General features: G+C 34.0%; 2 protein-coding genes across 7 annotated transcripts; both read right to left on the bottom strand.

The window, feature by feature from the left end:
- Positions 1-181: 181 nt before the first annotated feature.
- On the bottom strand, positions 182-2,471 carry TTLL12 (Tubulin tyrosine ligase-like 12). The gene is made up of 2 exons (XM_017609984.1): positions 900-2,471; positions 182-832 (listed from the first exon to the last, which is right to left on the bottom strand). Exons 1-2 carry the CDS (start codon positions 2,268-2,270, stop codon positions 281-283), a joined length of 1,923 nt encoding a protein of 640 aa, XP_017465473.1. The 5' UTR covers positions 2,271-2,471; the 3' UTR covers positions 182-280.
- A 1,544-nt stretch (positions 2,472-4,015) lies between these two features.
- On the bottom strand, positions 4,016-9,027 carry Cul4 (cullin 4). Of its 6 annotated transcripts, none has more exons than XM_017609958.1 (14): positions 8,695-9,027; positions 8,494-8,640; positions 7,991-8,441; positions 7,419-7,657; positions 7,232-7,356; positions 6,813-7,148; positions 6,563-6,749; positions 6,301-6,493; positions 6,104-6,240; positions 5,665-6,054; positions 5,504-5,611; positions 5,272-5,442; positions 5,046-5,198; positions 4,817-4,912 (listed from the first exon to the last, which is right to left on the bottom strand). In XM_017609958.1, the coding sequence occupies exons 3-14, from the start codon at positions 8,379-8,381 to the stop codon at positions 4,817-4,819; spliced, it is 2,526 nt and encodes an 841-aa protein (XP_017465447.1). In that variant the 5' UTR covers positions 8,382-8,441; positions 8,494-8,640; positions 8,695-9,027. The 6 variants fall into 6 exon arrangements, with proteins under 6 accessions (XP_017465463.1, XP_017465447.1, XP_017465440.1 ...); XM_017609951.1 differs by having other exon boundaries at positions 7,991-8,438; XM_017609937.1 differs by having other exon boundaries at positions 7,991-8,640.
- Positions 9,028-14,397: the final 5,370 nt, after the last annotated feature.

Genomic DNA, 14,397 nt, shown 5'->3' with positions numbered 1-14,397 from the left:
CGACTTTATTTTGACTATGACTACGGGCCATTGGTCTTGCCACGTAAAAGCAAAACGTTGAAAATTATTGAAATCGGACTAAAATTACGCCCACTTTTCATATAACGGTATTTCGAAATTGAAGGACGCTAACTTACTCAAAATTGATTAAATTCATTATTTATACATGTTAAATCAAACATTTTGAAATTACTTAAGTTTTTGTTTAATATAAAAAAAAAAAATTATACAAAAAATGTTATGCTCTATTGTAAAAGCATATGCATCCTATTGATATTCTCTAAACGATTGCACCCAAAAGCACAAATCTTTCATTGTTATCTTCATCAAGGAAAAGCAATTTGAAAATATCATTAAAGAAATCTGGATAATAATCGCATGCTCGCTGACAATCAGGCGTCCAATTAATCTCTAGCAATTTCGGATGCATATGTGACGAAGAGGTCTCTTCGTTCGGACCCTCCCAAGCTAGCATAATATCCGCAGCATACAATGCACGCGATTGCTGGCAAGGTGGTATGCCACAGGGCGGTGGCAATTTTGTTGCGCAAGTTAGCAACTCGTGTAACATCGAGAAAATGTCCTTTTCAATAATTGACCATTCATATTTTGGATATTGCTTCTTCCAAAGAGGTAAAAAATCTTCACATTTGATATGTCGCAAAGCCGCCTCTTCGCGATAGTTCATTACAGTGAAGTGTTGTTCATAATCATCGAAATGATCAAGACTAAAGGATTTGTTTGCAAATCGTAGAAAGAATTCTCGATGCACGTAAGCTTCGAGCGGTTGAAAGCTCTTTATCAATATCACATAACGTATGTCGAATTTGACCTTAAAGACACAACAAATTAATTTAAGTTAGGATCTGAACACAAAGATGTAGCTTTTATGAACTTACCTTTGCGTCCAACTCGGCACGCTTAAATAAGACAGGACGTTCAATATACTTTTGAGCTATTTTTGGCCCGGTGATTGGCAAACGCACGATCTGTACAATATTGTCCGATATGTGCGTGTCCATGCCTCGCGCTAAATTCCATGGCTTCACTATCCAGTGATTATCAAGACCTTTGGCGGCACGATGTTGATAATATGACGCGAACTCCAGCAACTCCGTCTTTAAATTAAAGGTTGTAGGCAGCCAGCTTGGATAGGTTTCCAAAGTTTGAGAGTTGTGGTGTTCTTTAGCTGCACGCCTTCCCGTAATTCCTAGCAAATCTTTAATAGTCAAAACATATTCATACGGAAATTGGTTTACAAACTTATTGGGTGTATCACGGGCTAGCTCCGCGAAATTTTTGTAATGATGCGTTAACCAAAGCACATCAGCCTCCGATTGATTGGCTACCAATTGAAAACTAGGATCTGTGAGATGTGTACTTAACACATCGTATTCACTATAAACTTTTAAGGGCTGATTGCGATTCATTTGAGGTTTTAATAAGGCAAATTCTCCTTCCGGAAAAGACTCTGGTATATGGCCACTTGAGAAGTACTCTGCAGATGGTTCAACCTGTACGAAACTGTGCTCACGTAAGTCTGTAGCACGCCATGGTAAAAGTAAAGCATCACGTTCTGCTGTGTCTTGTTTTACGTACTCTACAAGATCGCGTGTCACCTGTTCCTCAAAAGCACAATCACGTATGGGAAACAACAGACTGAATGTTGTTTGGTTATTGAGGTACAGGAAGGGAACCAAACGGAAATTGGGGTCATCAGAATGATTTACAGCCGAACCGACCTCATCCATAACATACCAAATAGGTTGTCGTTCTTCATCCGATAGTCCATTACTTGCAATGGTATACGCGTGACAGTAACGCCACATTCTGCGCAAAACCTTATCAACACGCCCTTCGTCTTCTATATCAATGCCCATAATGGCACACATACGATCAGTTAACTGTTCATATTGTTCCAATTGTTGTCTTGCGATATTCGTGCGGAATGTCCATGCATGATCAATAAGAAATATAGCGTCCGGATCGTTAGCTTTAATCCCACCTTCACATGCTACAGACAGAGTGAACATTGGACGTGGTTCTTCAGCGATAACTTGTATGTTAGTGTCACCACCGGTCATCCCAGATTCACTTTCTTCATCACTTTCATAATCAATTAGTAGCAACTGAAGTGATATGCCAGCATCAAAAATTTCCTTTTCAAGCTTTCGGTGTAAAGATTTCCAAAAATGTTGGGGCACTCCTGATGACTCTAATTGTGGCTTGTGTTGTACCACAAATTGGGAAAACAAATTAACACCGTCCATTAAAATTATTTATTTATAAAATATATATATATAAATATGTAAATGCAAAGCAAAACCTATTGAATTTACACAACCGGCAGGTTCAGCGAATTCTTTAAGGTTAATTTAAGGTGACCAGCAGCAGCTTTTTGATTAAGTTTTTATTATAGTAGTCAGACGTGGCAACGCAGGTACTTTTTCAATGCATTTCAGAAAGTGGAAATCCAGTGGAAGTGAAATCCACATTGTATATTCGAAACCAAGACGAATTTATGCAAGGTGGTGTTAAGAGAACAGAAATAAAAAAATTACAATAACAAATTATACGCACATTGACAATCAGTACAAAACAAAATAACAACAAACACATCATTTTGGCAAAAAGACCGAATTCGCCGTGAAATCAACTGATCCGATAACACCACCTTGTATAGATTCGCCTTGTTCGACACCAAAATGTATATATTTTGAAAATGTATTTTTTTTAAATCGATGCGCAAATTGCTTTCGAAAATCAACGCGCTGGAGTTTTATTGCAATTTTCATTTTTGCTTCAACTGCTGTAAATCCAATCCTGTTACCATCTAGCACCTTTTTAGTCAAATTTTTGTGCGAAATAACAAATTTCTATTTATCTTTAATAATATATAAAATACACACCGTGTCAAATTTATAAACGTAGCACATATTAACAAGTCTCAATATTTTGTTTGACATTTAATATAGTTAATTTTTTTTACCAAATCCGTATAATATAAAAATTCAAAGAATTTTCGTAAAAATTTCAACCTTTTTGATTAGATTTAAAATATTTTGAATATGTAGTTTTAGTCCCTTGAATTTTAGCTGATTTTTTTTTTTGCTGACAGTGTTATGCCCTTTTCCATACAAAGTATGTATCATGATAAAAATATAGTAAGGTAGAACCGCTGAGAGTCACTTTTAAGATTCTTGACGTTTCCAAACAATTTAATTTTTAAATTTACTCACAAACTCACACACACATTTTCATTTTCAATCTCAAGCAACAACAATTTCGAACAATTTCAATTTTTTATTTTCACTTTTATATGATTTTAAAATGTTGGCAAACTTCAAAAAAAAATCATGGCCGACAAATTGAGAGAACGGTTATACCTTGCTATGTTTTTATCATGCTATTTATGTTCGACGATTTCCTTTATATGGAAGAAAATGCACAACACCGTCATGGAAATAAGTTCATCAAACTAGCATCTTATTATATTAAAATTGAATGTTCCACTAAACTGCATACTACATAAGAAATAATTAAAATCTGGAAATTTTTACGAAAATTCAGTAATTGAAACTTTGTTTTTGCTAAAGATAAACTTTATTTAAATTAAAAATAAATTAATTTTATTTTATTTTTAAAACTTGCGCCTAAAATTTTAAAACGGCGTATATACTACATAGTTTTTGTGATATTATAAACCTTTTTCTAAGCTTAACTTCTCGAAAATTCATCGGTTTGAGAGACTTGCCGCAAAATCTATCAAACAATTTTTCAGCACAGCAGGACATGGTCCGATTACATCTAATCTAAAAAAAAAAAATCCAATAGAGCTTCATTTAGTACTCAATAAATTAATAATACTTACTTTGGTCCGCAGTTTGGAATGTAGTTTAAAGATGTACCAGCTAAATCGTTTTTTTTTAGTTTGAAGAATATGTATATATATGTAAATATTTAGGTATAAAATGTTCAATCGGAACTTTTACGTAAAAAACACAAGACTTAAAGATATTGGGCAAATATTAAGTTCTGAAAACTTTTATTATTAAAATTACATTTATATATATTTATATTGTTTTTTATTTTTATTATATGCAATAAACTACGATTTAAATTATCAAAAGGGAACAAATTTTTTGTTTTTTGTTTGCCACCCATGGTATTCCTGCGAATTTATAAACTCATTTAACACTAACTGTATCTATGCATAAGCATTTACATACATACTTTCTCCACTTCGTTCATATTCAAAATGATAAGTGCTTTTTTGCAAATGTTCTACATTGCCGTTTGTATAACTCCTCCGCATTGCCATCATAACAAAGCAAGAATTAGAAGAGGAGCAAAAGCAACAGGTGTTTGCATACATACATAAGAAGTTAATATTTCATTTTAATAGATAAAATTATATTAAATTTATGAAAAGTAACTAATTATACATATACTTCATTTCATCATAGGCAAAACAGCCACTGCCCCTTGTGTTTTCAACGTGGCTTCTACATCTACTGTGCTAGACCCTGCTAAAACGTCCAAACCAAACCAGAAAATAGAACTTTGGTTTAACGCTATCTTGATTAGAATATTTTTTATGTTATGATTTCATTTTGGCCGGACATGCTTTTTTATATAACGACGTTAAAACTGTTATACATTTGTAAAGCAAAAGGATATGATGTGAGTAATCGGTAGTTCTTTTCTTTTAGATTCGGGTTACGAATGAAATAATATTAATATGAAATATGGGGATTATGAAGAAGGGGTGTGCTTCCGAGCAGTTCCAATCGATATACGCAGCCGAAATCAAAATTTATGCAACGTAATTATATTGGTTTTGATTATCTTTGTCGCGTTCCATATAATCGCGGTCTATAAGTGATTCAATGCGTTTTTTTAGGTCAGCAGGCTGAAACGAGTTTCAAAAGTTGATAAAATATTTGTCAATAAATTTAATGATCAAGAATTGTAAGTTTAAATGAGCGAACTAAATATTTTTAGTTTAGATAAATTAAGTTTTTACTAATCGGGTGCTCTCTTACCTTAACGGGAAATGTAAGTTGATTAAAAAGTTCACCGATGAGTAAATTATGACTAAGCGTTTTACGCATTTTCATTATTCTCACAATTGCTGCATCAATTTGATACTGTCGATCTTGGAATACGCGCTCTTCTGTAGCCTTCTGCTCTTCCGTCTGAAAGGGAAAAAGAGATAAACAACACATAATGTGACAACATTTAACCAAACTTTATGGCTTTGAAGCATACCGTTTCCTTCATTTGGATTTGATTAATTTTGATACGGAACAATTTGTTTGTAAATTCATTATTGTATTGGAACAAATCTTTGTTCTCCACTTCACGTCCCTTTGGTGTTTTAGAAATAACACGCGCACGACCACAGGCCAACGATTGCAATGTCCTACGCAGTTCTCCATCCTTAATGGATAAAAAAATCATTTAATTATGACACGAATATAACAGCGTACAAGCCACTTACTTCAATATTTGTTGCCGCAACAATATCTTCGAAACTCAGTGCGTTTTTGTCATTGAACAGCAAGAGCACAAGCGCTTGAAATAATGAAACCATCAGCTCTTTCGGCCCCTATAAGTGCATTATTAGTACTACAGAAATATAAGAATCATTCCAGTACATACCGCATCGAACTGAGCTTTTAGTACACAATTGCCTAGTGTTGGCTGCCATTGCAGCTTCCGTCCGCTGTGTTTAGCTAAGTAAAACTTGTTAAACACTTGTTGCGGGTTAACGAGTTGTGGTGGCATTGTTACTTCTGTAAGCTGGTAGGTAGGCCAATATCCCATAGTAAGGATGCTCACAGTCAAATCCATGCTCGTTATTTCCCGATCCATGTTTGCGACATACTGCTTAAAAGCAATATTTATATCCCGACTCAATTCCATATCCTTGAACATGCCTTCCAACTTCGATGTGAACCCGCCACCACACTCTTGTTTTAACTTGGACAACATACTCTTTTCAGCATCCACAGACGCAGATTTTCCAACCAATAAACGCTTCGCCAAATCCTAAAAGTTACTTGTATAAAAAATTTTACTTAATAAGCTTTAATTTTACCTTTTTATAGAATGCTTCAAATACGTCTTTTCCGTGAATAAAACGAAAGAGCACCATTATTTTATCGAGTATCTGCTCCAGTTCCTCTTCCGTGGCTTCCTTATTACCAGCCCGTAACTTCATATCAACATATTTGGCTGTAAGTAACATTGTTTGTATTAGCAATGAAAGAAAAGAAAGGGTGTGGCTTTGCTAACCAATTAATTCAGCCGGCTTATTTGCTCGTTGATTTATGAAGAACTCGAAAGCCTCTCGCAGGGAATTCGTGAATTTTTCATTATGCTCGAAGCAGTTACGCACTATCACGTCCATTTTATCCTTGAAGTCCAGCAAGTCCTGAACCATACTTTTATCTTTCTCTGGGTCAATGACGATAGTGCGTCCCTTTTTCTGTAATATAATTATGAACAAAAAAAAAACATTAACAGCGTTTCTACGTGAAATTTGGCTAATTTTAACCTTAATGTAGCCATTGAAATTTCCACACAGTTCGGCTGTGCCGTTTTTGACCCTACTCAGAAGGCTGTATAACAGTGTGAGATCACTCAGTCTATTTTCTTCCAAGAGTGTGTCCAGACCTTTTTGTAAAATCTGTGTGAGGTGTTCGGCGAGTAGTTCTTTTTCTACAGTGTAAATCAAAGGATATCTAGATCAAAGATATCGTAATGTGTTAAATCAAGATTTTTTTTTGTCGGAAAATATGCATTACTTAGTACTAGAGTCTAGATAATGTAATAGCCGTTCGTTCTCCTCAGCCAATCTTTTGTCCACATGCCTCAAATACTCGGGTACATCGAGTTCTTGCATTTTTCGCTGCCCTTCTGCCTGATATAGTTGCTTGGTTGCAATCAGGAATTTACTTTCGAACGCAATTTCATATATTTGCAAATCACATAACATTCGCACGAGGCTCTTAAGTAATCCCCTATCCACAGCGTCACCCGTACGCTCTTTTTCAATTAACATAAGTATGCCTTCCACAGTACGCTTTTGCACTTGGTCATTCATAGCTATATGAGTGCGAAAGAGATCCAATCCCATGTCCCTATTGAAATATTACAAACAAAATAGTTGTAGTTACAAGCATCTACAGAAGAAATTACTTTGCCGCTGTTGTCAATTACATACCATATAGAGTGCACAATAGGGTTTTGCAAAACATACGTTCGATCCAAATATAGAAATATACTGCGCATCATAATCATTTGCTGGCAAAACGACAACCACCAGCCGTTTATCTTTTTCAAAAAAATCTTTCGGGAAAGAAAAATCGTATAGACAATTTTATTTTAAACAGTAAAATTTATATATTTACCAATTTATCCATGGTTCCGCCGGTAAATGACTCGACATTACGTTTTACATGAGCTTCTGTCAGTTCTTTAAGTTTTGCATACAACTGCGCATCCATTCTATGGCTGCACATATTTTCTACGGCTTGATACAGTTCTTCTAATGAGTACCTAATCGGTTTTGATAATTGAATTGCGACAACTGCTTCTTGCAATTTTTCGCATGTATGTTCCGAATAATTGTCCGGCAGTGTAGGTTTCACTAAAAAACACAAAATATATACGTATATACATATACCATTATTTGAACCCCATATCGTCGCTGGAATAATGAAATAGTGTAACATGAAAAGTATAGCTTTGAGAAAAACGAATTGGAAGTTTTTATAAACCATTACAAACCATACAAATACAATTTCGTTTTTCGGGAATAAATTAGTGAGCCAAAGAGATATTTAAGAAAACTAAAGATTTTTCTAATAGATTAAAGGATTGTCTATCCAATGGTGCAATTATCGAATAATAGTGTATGTGGCATTTACACTGTTTCTTTATTCGAGCGCCGATATAATAATGGGTTTAACTAACAACTTACCCTTGAAGTTTTTTATAACAATTTTTTTAACATCTCCCGGCTTCGAGGCATTATTCGCACCCATCTTATTGAAGTACGCTGAGGTAGTTGTGGCTGAACGATGATCGTTCATATGTTCCCCATCTAACATCGAAAAATTAGCACGCCTTTCTCCGTTAGTGTTATTACCTACGCCCAAATTGTTATTAGTATTATTCATGCTGAACGGCAGTTGTGAAGTTGACGTTGCTGATGGTTGATTTAAATTTTGTCCCAAGGCACAACGAGCCGATGTGGAGGGACTGTAAAAGTGGTTATCTGTTTGTTTCTTCAAACGATTGTTTGTGTAGTTCTCAGTGTCCTGCAGTTGGTCACCTGTGTCCATAGACTTGTATTTTTTAGCGGCGCTCATAGTTCGCTTTCCGCACTGCACCAGCGGCGCTTATGGTGACGGCGGCGTAATGCAGCCCTACTACCACTGCTGTTTTAATTCGATAAATTAAACAAAAAATAAACACTTTTACCTCACTCAGTCACTTGAGCAACTTTCGATTAACCAGGAAACACAATATAAAAATGGTAATGTATTACAAATAAACTATCGACGGAGATTACAACACCCAAGTCACTATGGATTGTGGTTGCTCCGAACTGTAGTGCTGAAAAGTTGCCTGGGTCACAATAATTTTATTTCTTTTGCTTCCGCATTGGCAAATTTTTCTTACCTTCGATCTAACTTTACGCTTCTTCTACTACTCTGACGTTCGCGAACTGATGGTGGCGCTTCAGCTGGATGCCTGACGGCCTTCGTACAGAGCACCTTTCTTGGGTTTCTTTACCAAAAAAAAAAACGTGGTGTTTAATTTTGTATTCCACCTAACACTATCATAAACACAGGTTTATTCCCTTCAAACCAATTATTAATATACTTGAAATATATATGTGTACAACTATATTGTCCAAAATCCAATTGCAAAATTCGTCTTTATTTTCTTTCGATCATTACCGCTGCTATTACTTTTGATGTCGATAACAGCGCTGCCAGATTAGTAAAATATATATATTAAATGTCTTGAAATACTTGTATGCACTGTTTAAAACCTAATTTGCAAGACGCATTCATACATGGTGATGTTACCGGAGTAGCGGATTTCAATGCAAATTGTGTTGATCCTCGAAATGACGCGTTTTAACACATTAGTTGCGTTCCAGTAGCAGTATAATTTTTAGGTTTTGCAGGATTTAGTCCGAAAAGCGTTCCAGCAGGCAAATTTCCTATAACTGAGAGCAATTACTTACTTACTCTCAGTATGAAGTTGCAGGATTTAGTCCGAAGTTTTTCTTCCTCAAATACATGAAAACTGTCAAATTAAAAGCAGTGTTGCATTCGCAAACAACAAGCGAAAGAGCTGATGGAATTTATAAGAAATATTTTCAGCAGAATAGAAGCTAATTGTACCAAAGTAACGAAATCTTTGGGAATTAAAATGTTGTGTGTAAGAATTTTTGCCTGAATAAATAATTCTGTAAACAAACATCTGACATTTATATACCTGCAGGAAAAATGGTTTTTTGCGTTCCGGCAGTTTTTCTCAGTTCCTCGACCGTTGCTCTCTCTCTTGTGAGAGATGTTTTGCTTTTTGACAGTTCTGCAGGTTTTAGTCCGAAAATCATTGGAACGCACCTATTTTTTGTGTTCTGATTATCGTCGTGTGTATAATTTTATAGGGCAGTTTTTTGTCTTTATGCTGCCAATATCACTTTGTAAGAATGCTCCTTGCTAATTTGCTTAAAAAAATATGGCCTTATATATATACATATATTTTTTTTTTTGTGGATATGAATGTTATTTTATAGTTTCAAACGATTTTCCGTTATGTTGTGATTCGATTTCTGCCGGGATATAAGAAGTTCAACGATTTTTCTATACTGGCAGCACAATATTTCCAGTTGGATTATACGGCGCTTCTTCTTCTTAGCGGGCGCTTTTCAACTGACATTTCCAAATGGTGCTGGTAAACGTGATTAAAGTTGTAATCGGTCACGAAGTAGCGATCACCATTTTTGGTAATCGGTTTATTTAGCACGTGAAAGCTGAAAACTAAATGTGCAACTCTCACTTCTCGTACAATACAAAATAGCTTAAAATGAATGAAATGACAATGAAGATATACATATTTGTTCTCAATATTTTTCCTATGGAAAAGTACGTATGTATTAGTGAAAAGTGTGCATGGATTGTTATTGTCATGACAGTATTGTCCGGTGTAAACCCTAAATAAAACAGGTAGAAGCCAATTTGACGCCAAACTTTCAAAAGTCGAAAGTTTTCGGGAGAGTAATAAAAGTGAGCGTGAGTAAGGAAAAAAAAAATACATTTCACTGCCTGAATTTTTATAAAAACTATTGGGGTGTTCACAGTTCGTTCCAAATAGTGTCTCAAAATGTAGACGTCTACATTTTAAGACGTTTTCTAACCGTAAAATCTGATGTGTTGTTGTTTCCCATACAAAATTGGAAAACGACGCCGTCTACATTTTGTCACACTCAAAGGTATGTTTTTTACGCGTCTACATTTTGCAACCTCGCAGCAGGGTAGCATTATGGCAATACTAATCGATTTTTTTTAATTTATTGGGCACGTTTTCTGTATTTGCATTTAATTTGAGAGCAATTTCTGATGAAAAGAAACAAATCAAGGAAAAGAAATAACAAATATTAGGAATTGGTAATTAAGTTAAATAATTACAATTTTTCAGAAACAAAATCGAAAGGCGACATAAAATAAGCATGCAAAGAAGAAATGTCTGGTAACACCAGCAAAGTTTTGAGACGATTTTGCGACGACTGCTAGAAAGGGGTGCTCACAGTTTGATGCTAAAATGTCTCAAAATGGTGACGTCTACATTTTCAGACACAATTTGGAACGAACTGTGAACACCCCATATGTTGTTCCATTGTTAGAATTGGATTATACAAGACACATATACATATTGTTTGTTAACATGTTCTTCATGGTTGTTATTATAAAATTTGTTATTGAAAAACACGATCTTATTTTTATTTACACAAGTTAGTTTTTGTAAACTTTTTGTGTATAAAAATAATCTTTATGGGTTTTCTAGTTCCAAAACGGGTTATTTCAGAACAAGATCTCTTCCTGGCTGTTGTTATCTGATATAGCAAAGGAAGAAACGAACAAACTTACAGGCGATGAGATCTGTTATATCACTTGCCAAATTCTTCCTGGACCATGAAATATGAAATCGAATTTGTATATTTAAATAATTTTACCCCCCAGTCTCACCAATCAGTGTTAAATTTATGAAGCCATTATAATTTAAAATGACAAAATTGGAAAATGTTCTATTTTTAATTTTAAGTTTGATTAATATTAAAATTAACTGTCGAAACCGGGAATTAGGGTTATATCTCAACATATGTAAGAAATCTTTTGGTAGTACCTAATATTTTACACTATCACTATCGGAACTATTGAAAGTTTTCCAACACTAGTTTCTTAAGCTATCACAACCAGCGTTGCCGCGAGCTTGAAAAAAAGTACCAGCTGACAAGCAGAAAAAGTATCAAAAGCAAACACAACAGTTATTTTTAAACTTTCATTTAAAAGACAAATAATACCATTTTATAATTAAAGCCATAGTTTAAAAAAAAAAAGTTATAGTACTTGCTTTAAGAAAAACACAGAATCTGTATGCTCGTTTGCATAACGAAAAACAAACCGACCCTACCCGAGACTTGTACAAGTCAATATTGTGGAAAAATTGTAAGATCTGGACACCAAAATCAAAACTACACTGAAAATTGCACAGTTGTCGCCATACCCAACACAAATTATTGTACAATAACACAAGCATGAGCAAAATATCAAAATGATTTTGATTGTAGCACAATTACTGCTCTGGTATACGTGGCGTATGAGTATTATTCTTTCCTGCTATATTTTCATGCAAAAAATCTTTGCTTATTTTCATTTGACCACTCATTATTTCTTTATTTATCCCTCGCTTTCCTTCATTAGTAACTTGAAAAAATTACCACAGAACCTGTTATTTTTTAAACTTTTCTTCTGTTAAAGGTTGATTTTTTTAATTTTTTTATTAAAAAATAAAAAAAACTGGAATAATTAATTAATTTGTCAGAAGTTATCAGTCCTATCGGAAAGTGATGTATAAATGTTTTATAGAGAATTTTATTAGCTTTAATAAGGCGTATCTCTTTCAAGATTGTTGAATTGGTGCGTAAGATATACGTGATTAAGTTGGACCCCTTTTTCGCGTTAGGCTGAATAAGGGTAAATAGCAAATATCTCGAGAACGTATCCCTAGAAAAAAAAAATTAACTCGATTTTCGGAATCACCGAGCAATTCTACATAGAAATTTAATAGTGGCATCCATTGAACATTATTGCTGTAAACCAGTGTTATTTGTCATCATCGTTTTTATCCTTTATTTCATCATCATCACATTTATCTGTATTATTACAAAATTTTCTCAAATTGAACAGCCCCTGCAGGGAAAGGTACTAGTTGTGAACCAGTATGCTACCAGTTTGGGTTTCAGCCCAACTAGTTCACGTTCCATCCTTTTTCAATGTTAGCGACTGTTGTTTTTAGCATGACGATATATTACGAGATGTTCATTGGCAGGCTATGCAAAATACAAAAAATATAAATACTAGTAGCATCCTACCAGTAGATAAGATAGTCTGCCAATTCATCTCCCGTGAGAAGCATACGCGGCGCTCTAACAGTCGCAATGGCCAACAGAGCAAAGCACTGGCGTGGTATTCCTGAGTTCCGAGCTTCAAGTCCTGGTGAAGTGAAAATTGCCTTTAATTTAATTTAATTTTAATTTTACATATACAGTGCAATCCGGTTCTAATGGACTCCACGGGACCGCGTCAAATTGTCTATTATAATCGAGTGTCCATTTCATCAGAATATAACATTTTTAAACTCAAAAAGTAAATTTAGTGTGTGTTTATCAAAAAAGTAATGTACATGAATAAAAACAAAAATTGTACATACTTTTCATGCGAGGTGAATGCCCGCTTTTTCCGACATTTTTCTTAAAGTGAACAAAACACAGATCAAAAGCCAACGAACCGTCACTTACAGTCTACCGCAAAAGCTGATGGCCTATTTTTGCAGATTTCGGTGAATCAATGAACTTTGTTTGTGTATTATAGAAATTTTCTGTTGCCTCTATTTACTGAATTTGGGTAATTACCGAACTTTGTTAATTGCAGACATTTTTTATTTTGGCCATTACAGCTTCGGTTATAGTAGACAAAAACCGATATTTTTGTCCAATATAATCGCAGTCCGTTATAAACGAGTCTATTTTAACCGATTCTTTTTCATATCTTTGAACTGGGACTTGACAAATATGTAGGTGCATAATAATAGAGTTTCTATCTTAAGCGAGTCCATTATAAATGGATTACACTGTATATATTTTTTTTAGTTAAATTTAAAAATTGCAATAAATAAAAAAAAAATAATTCCCTGCGCCTGCGTTGAATTTTGTTTACATATTTTTTTTTTGCAATAAAGTTAGATTTTAAAATTTGTAATTTATATAAATTGAAATAATTACACTAACTTACCTTAATTTTATTTGAAAATTTGAAATAATTAATTTGACATTTGTAAAACAAGAAAATGGCATTTTATTTTTGGCTTTGGCAATTCAAAGGCATATGTCACGGTACGCTTAAGTTCTTAGAAATTGTAGAAGTGGTAGACCGTCACTTTAGCACATACTAGTTAATTAACTCGTATTTTTGCTGACTGGTTTGGCTTTTCACTGCAGGGGTAGGATGCAATAACTACACAAATACTGACATTTTCAGCCAATTTTGAAAACATAAAAATTCTCCTTATCGGTTCGGTAGAATCGCCAATGTATACTCATACTCATGTACATACTCATGTAGTATGTACAAACAACAGGCCGCCTCTAATTATGATTATATTGGCGAACTAATTACATTCTACAAGCCAATTAAAACACATAATTTATTTAATTAGATTGTGATGATTCAACCATTTGTTTATTTTGTATTTTTCATATGGATACGTATTTTCATTCTAAAGATATTTTTTTTTTACCACAGTACATATTTCTTTTTATTGAATAAGCAAATGAAAAATTACATAAACAAGATTTAAGACTTTAGGAAGGGTTTTATACATACATATCTATCATTTAGATAACTGTTATGAATGCGGAACAAAATTTTCTTTATTGTACACTTTTCTATTTTAATAATAAAATAAAATTAAGGTTAAAGTATAGCACTCAAATTCATAAAAAATTAAAGAAGACTTTAACTGTTTTATAAATCGAAAATTTGAATGAAAATGTCACTTTATAAAGCTGTTTACACCTATTTTATTTTT

The sequence above is a fragment of the Rhagoletis zephyria genome, unplaced genomic scaffold (assembly GCF_001687245.7).
Source record: "Rhagoletis zephyria isolate East Lansing unplaced genomic scaffold, Rhagoletis_zephyria_1.1 Rzeph_scaffold_00011, whole genome shotgun sequence".
In the NCBI taxonomy this organism is placed as follows: Eukaryota; Metazoa; Arthropoda; class Insecta; order Diptera; family Tephritidae; genus Rhagoletis; species Rhagoletis zephyria.
This window is presented reverse-complemented; position numbering and strand designations above follow the sequence as displayed.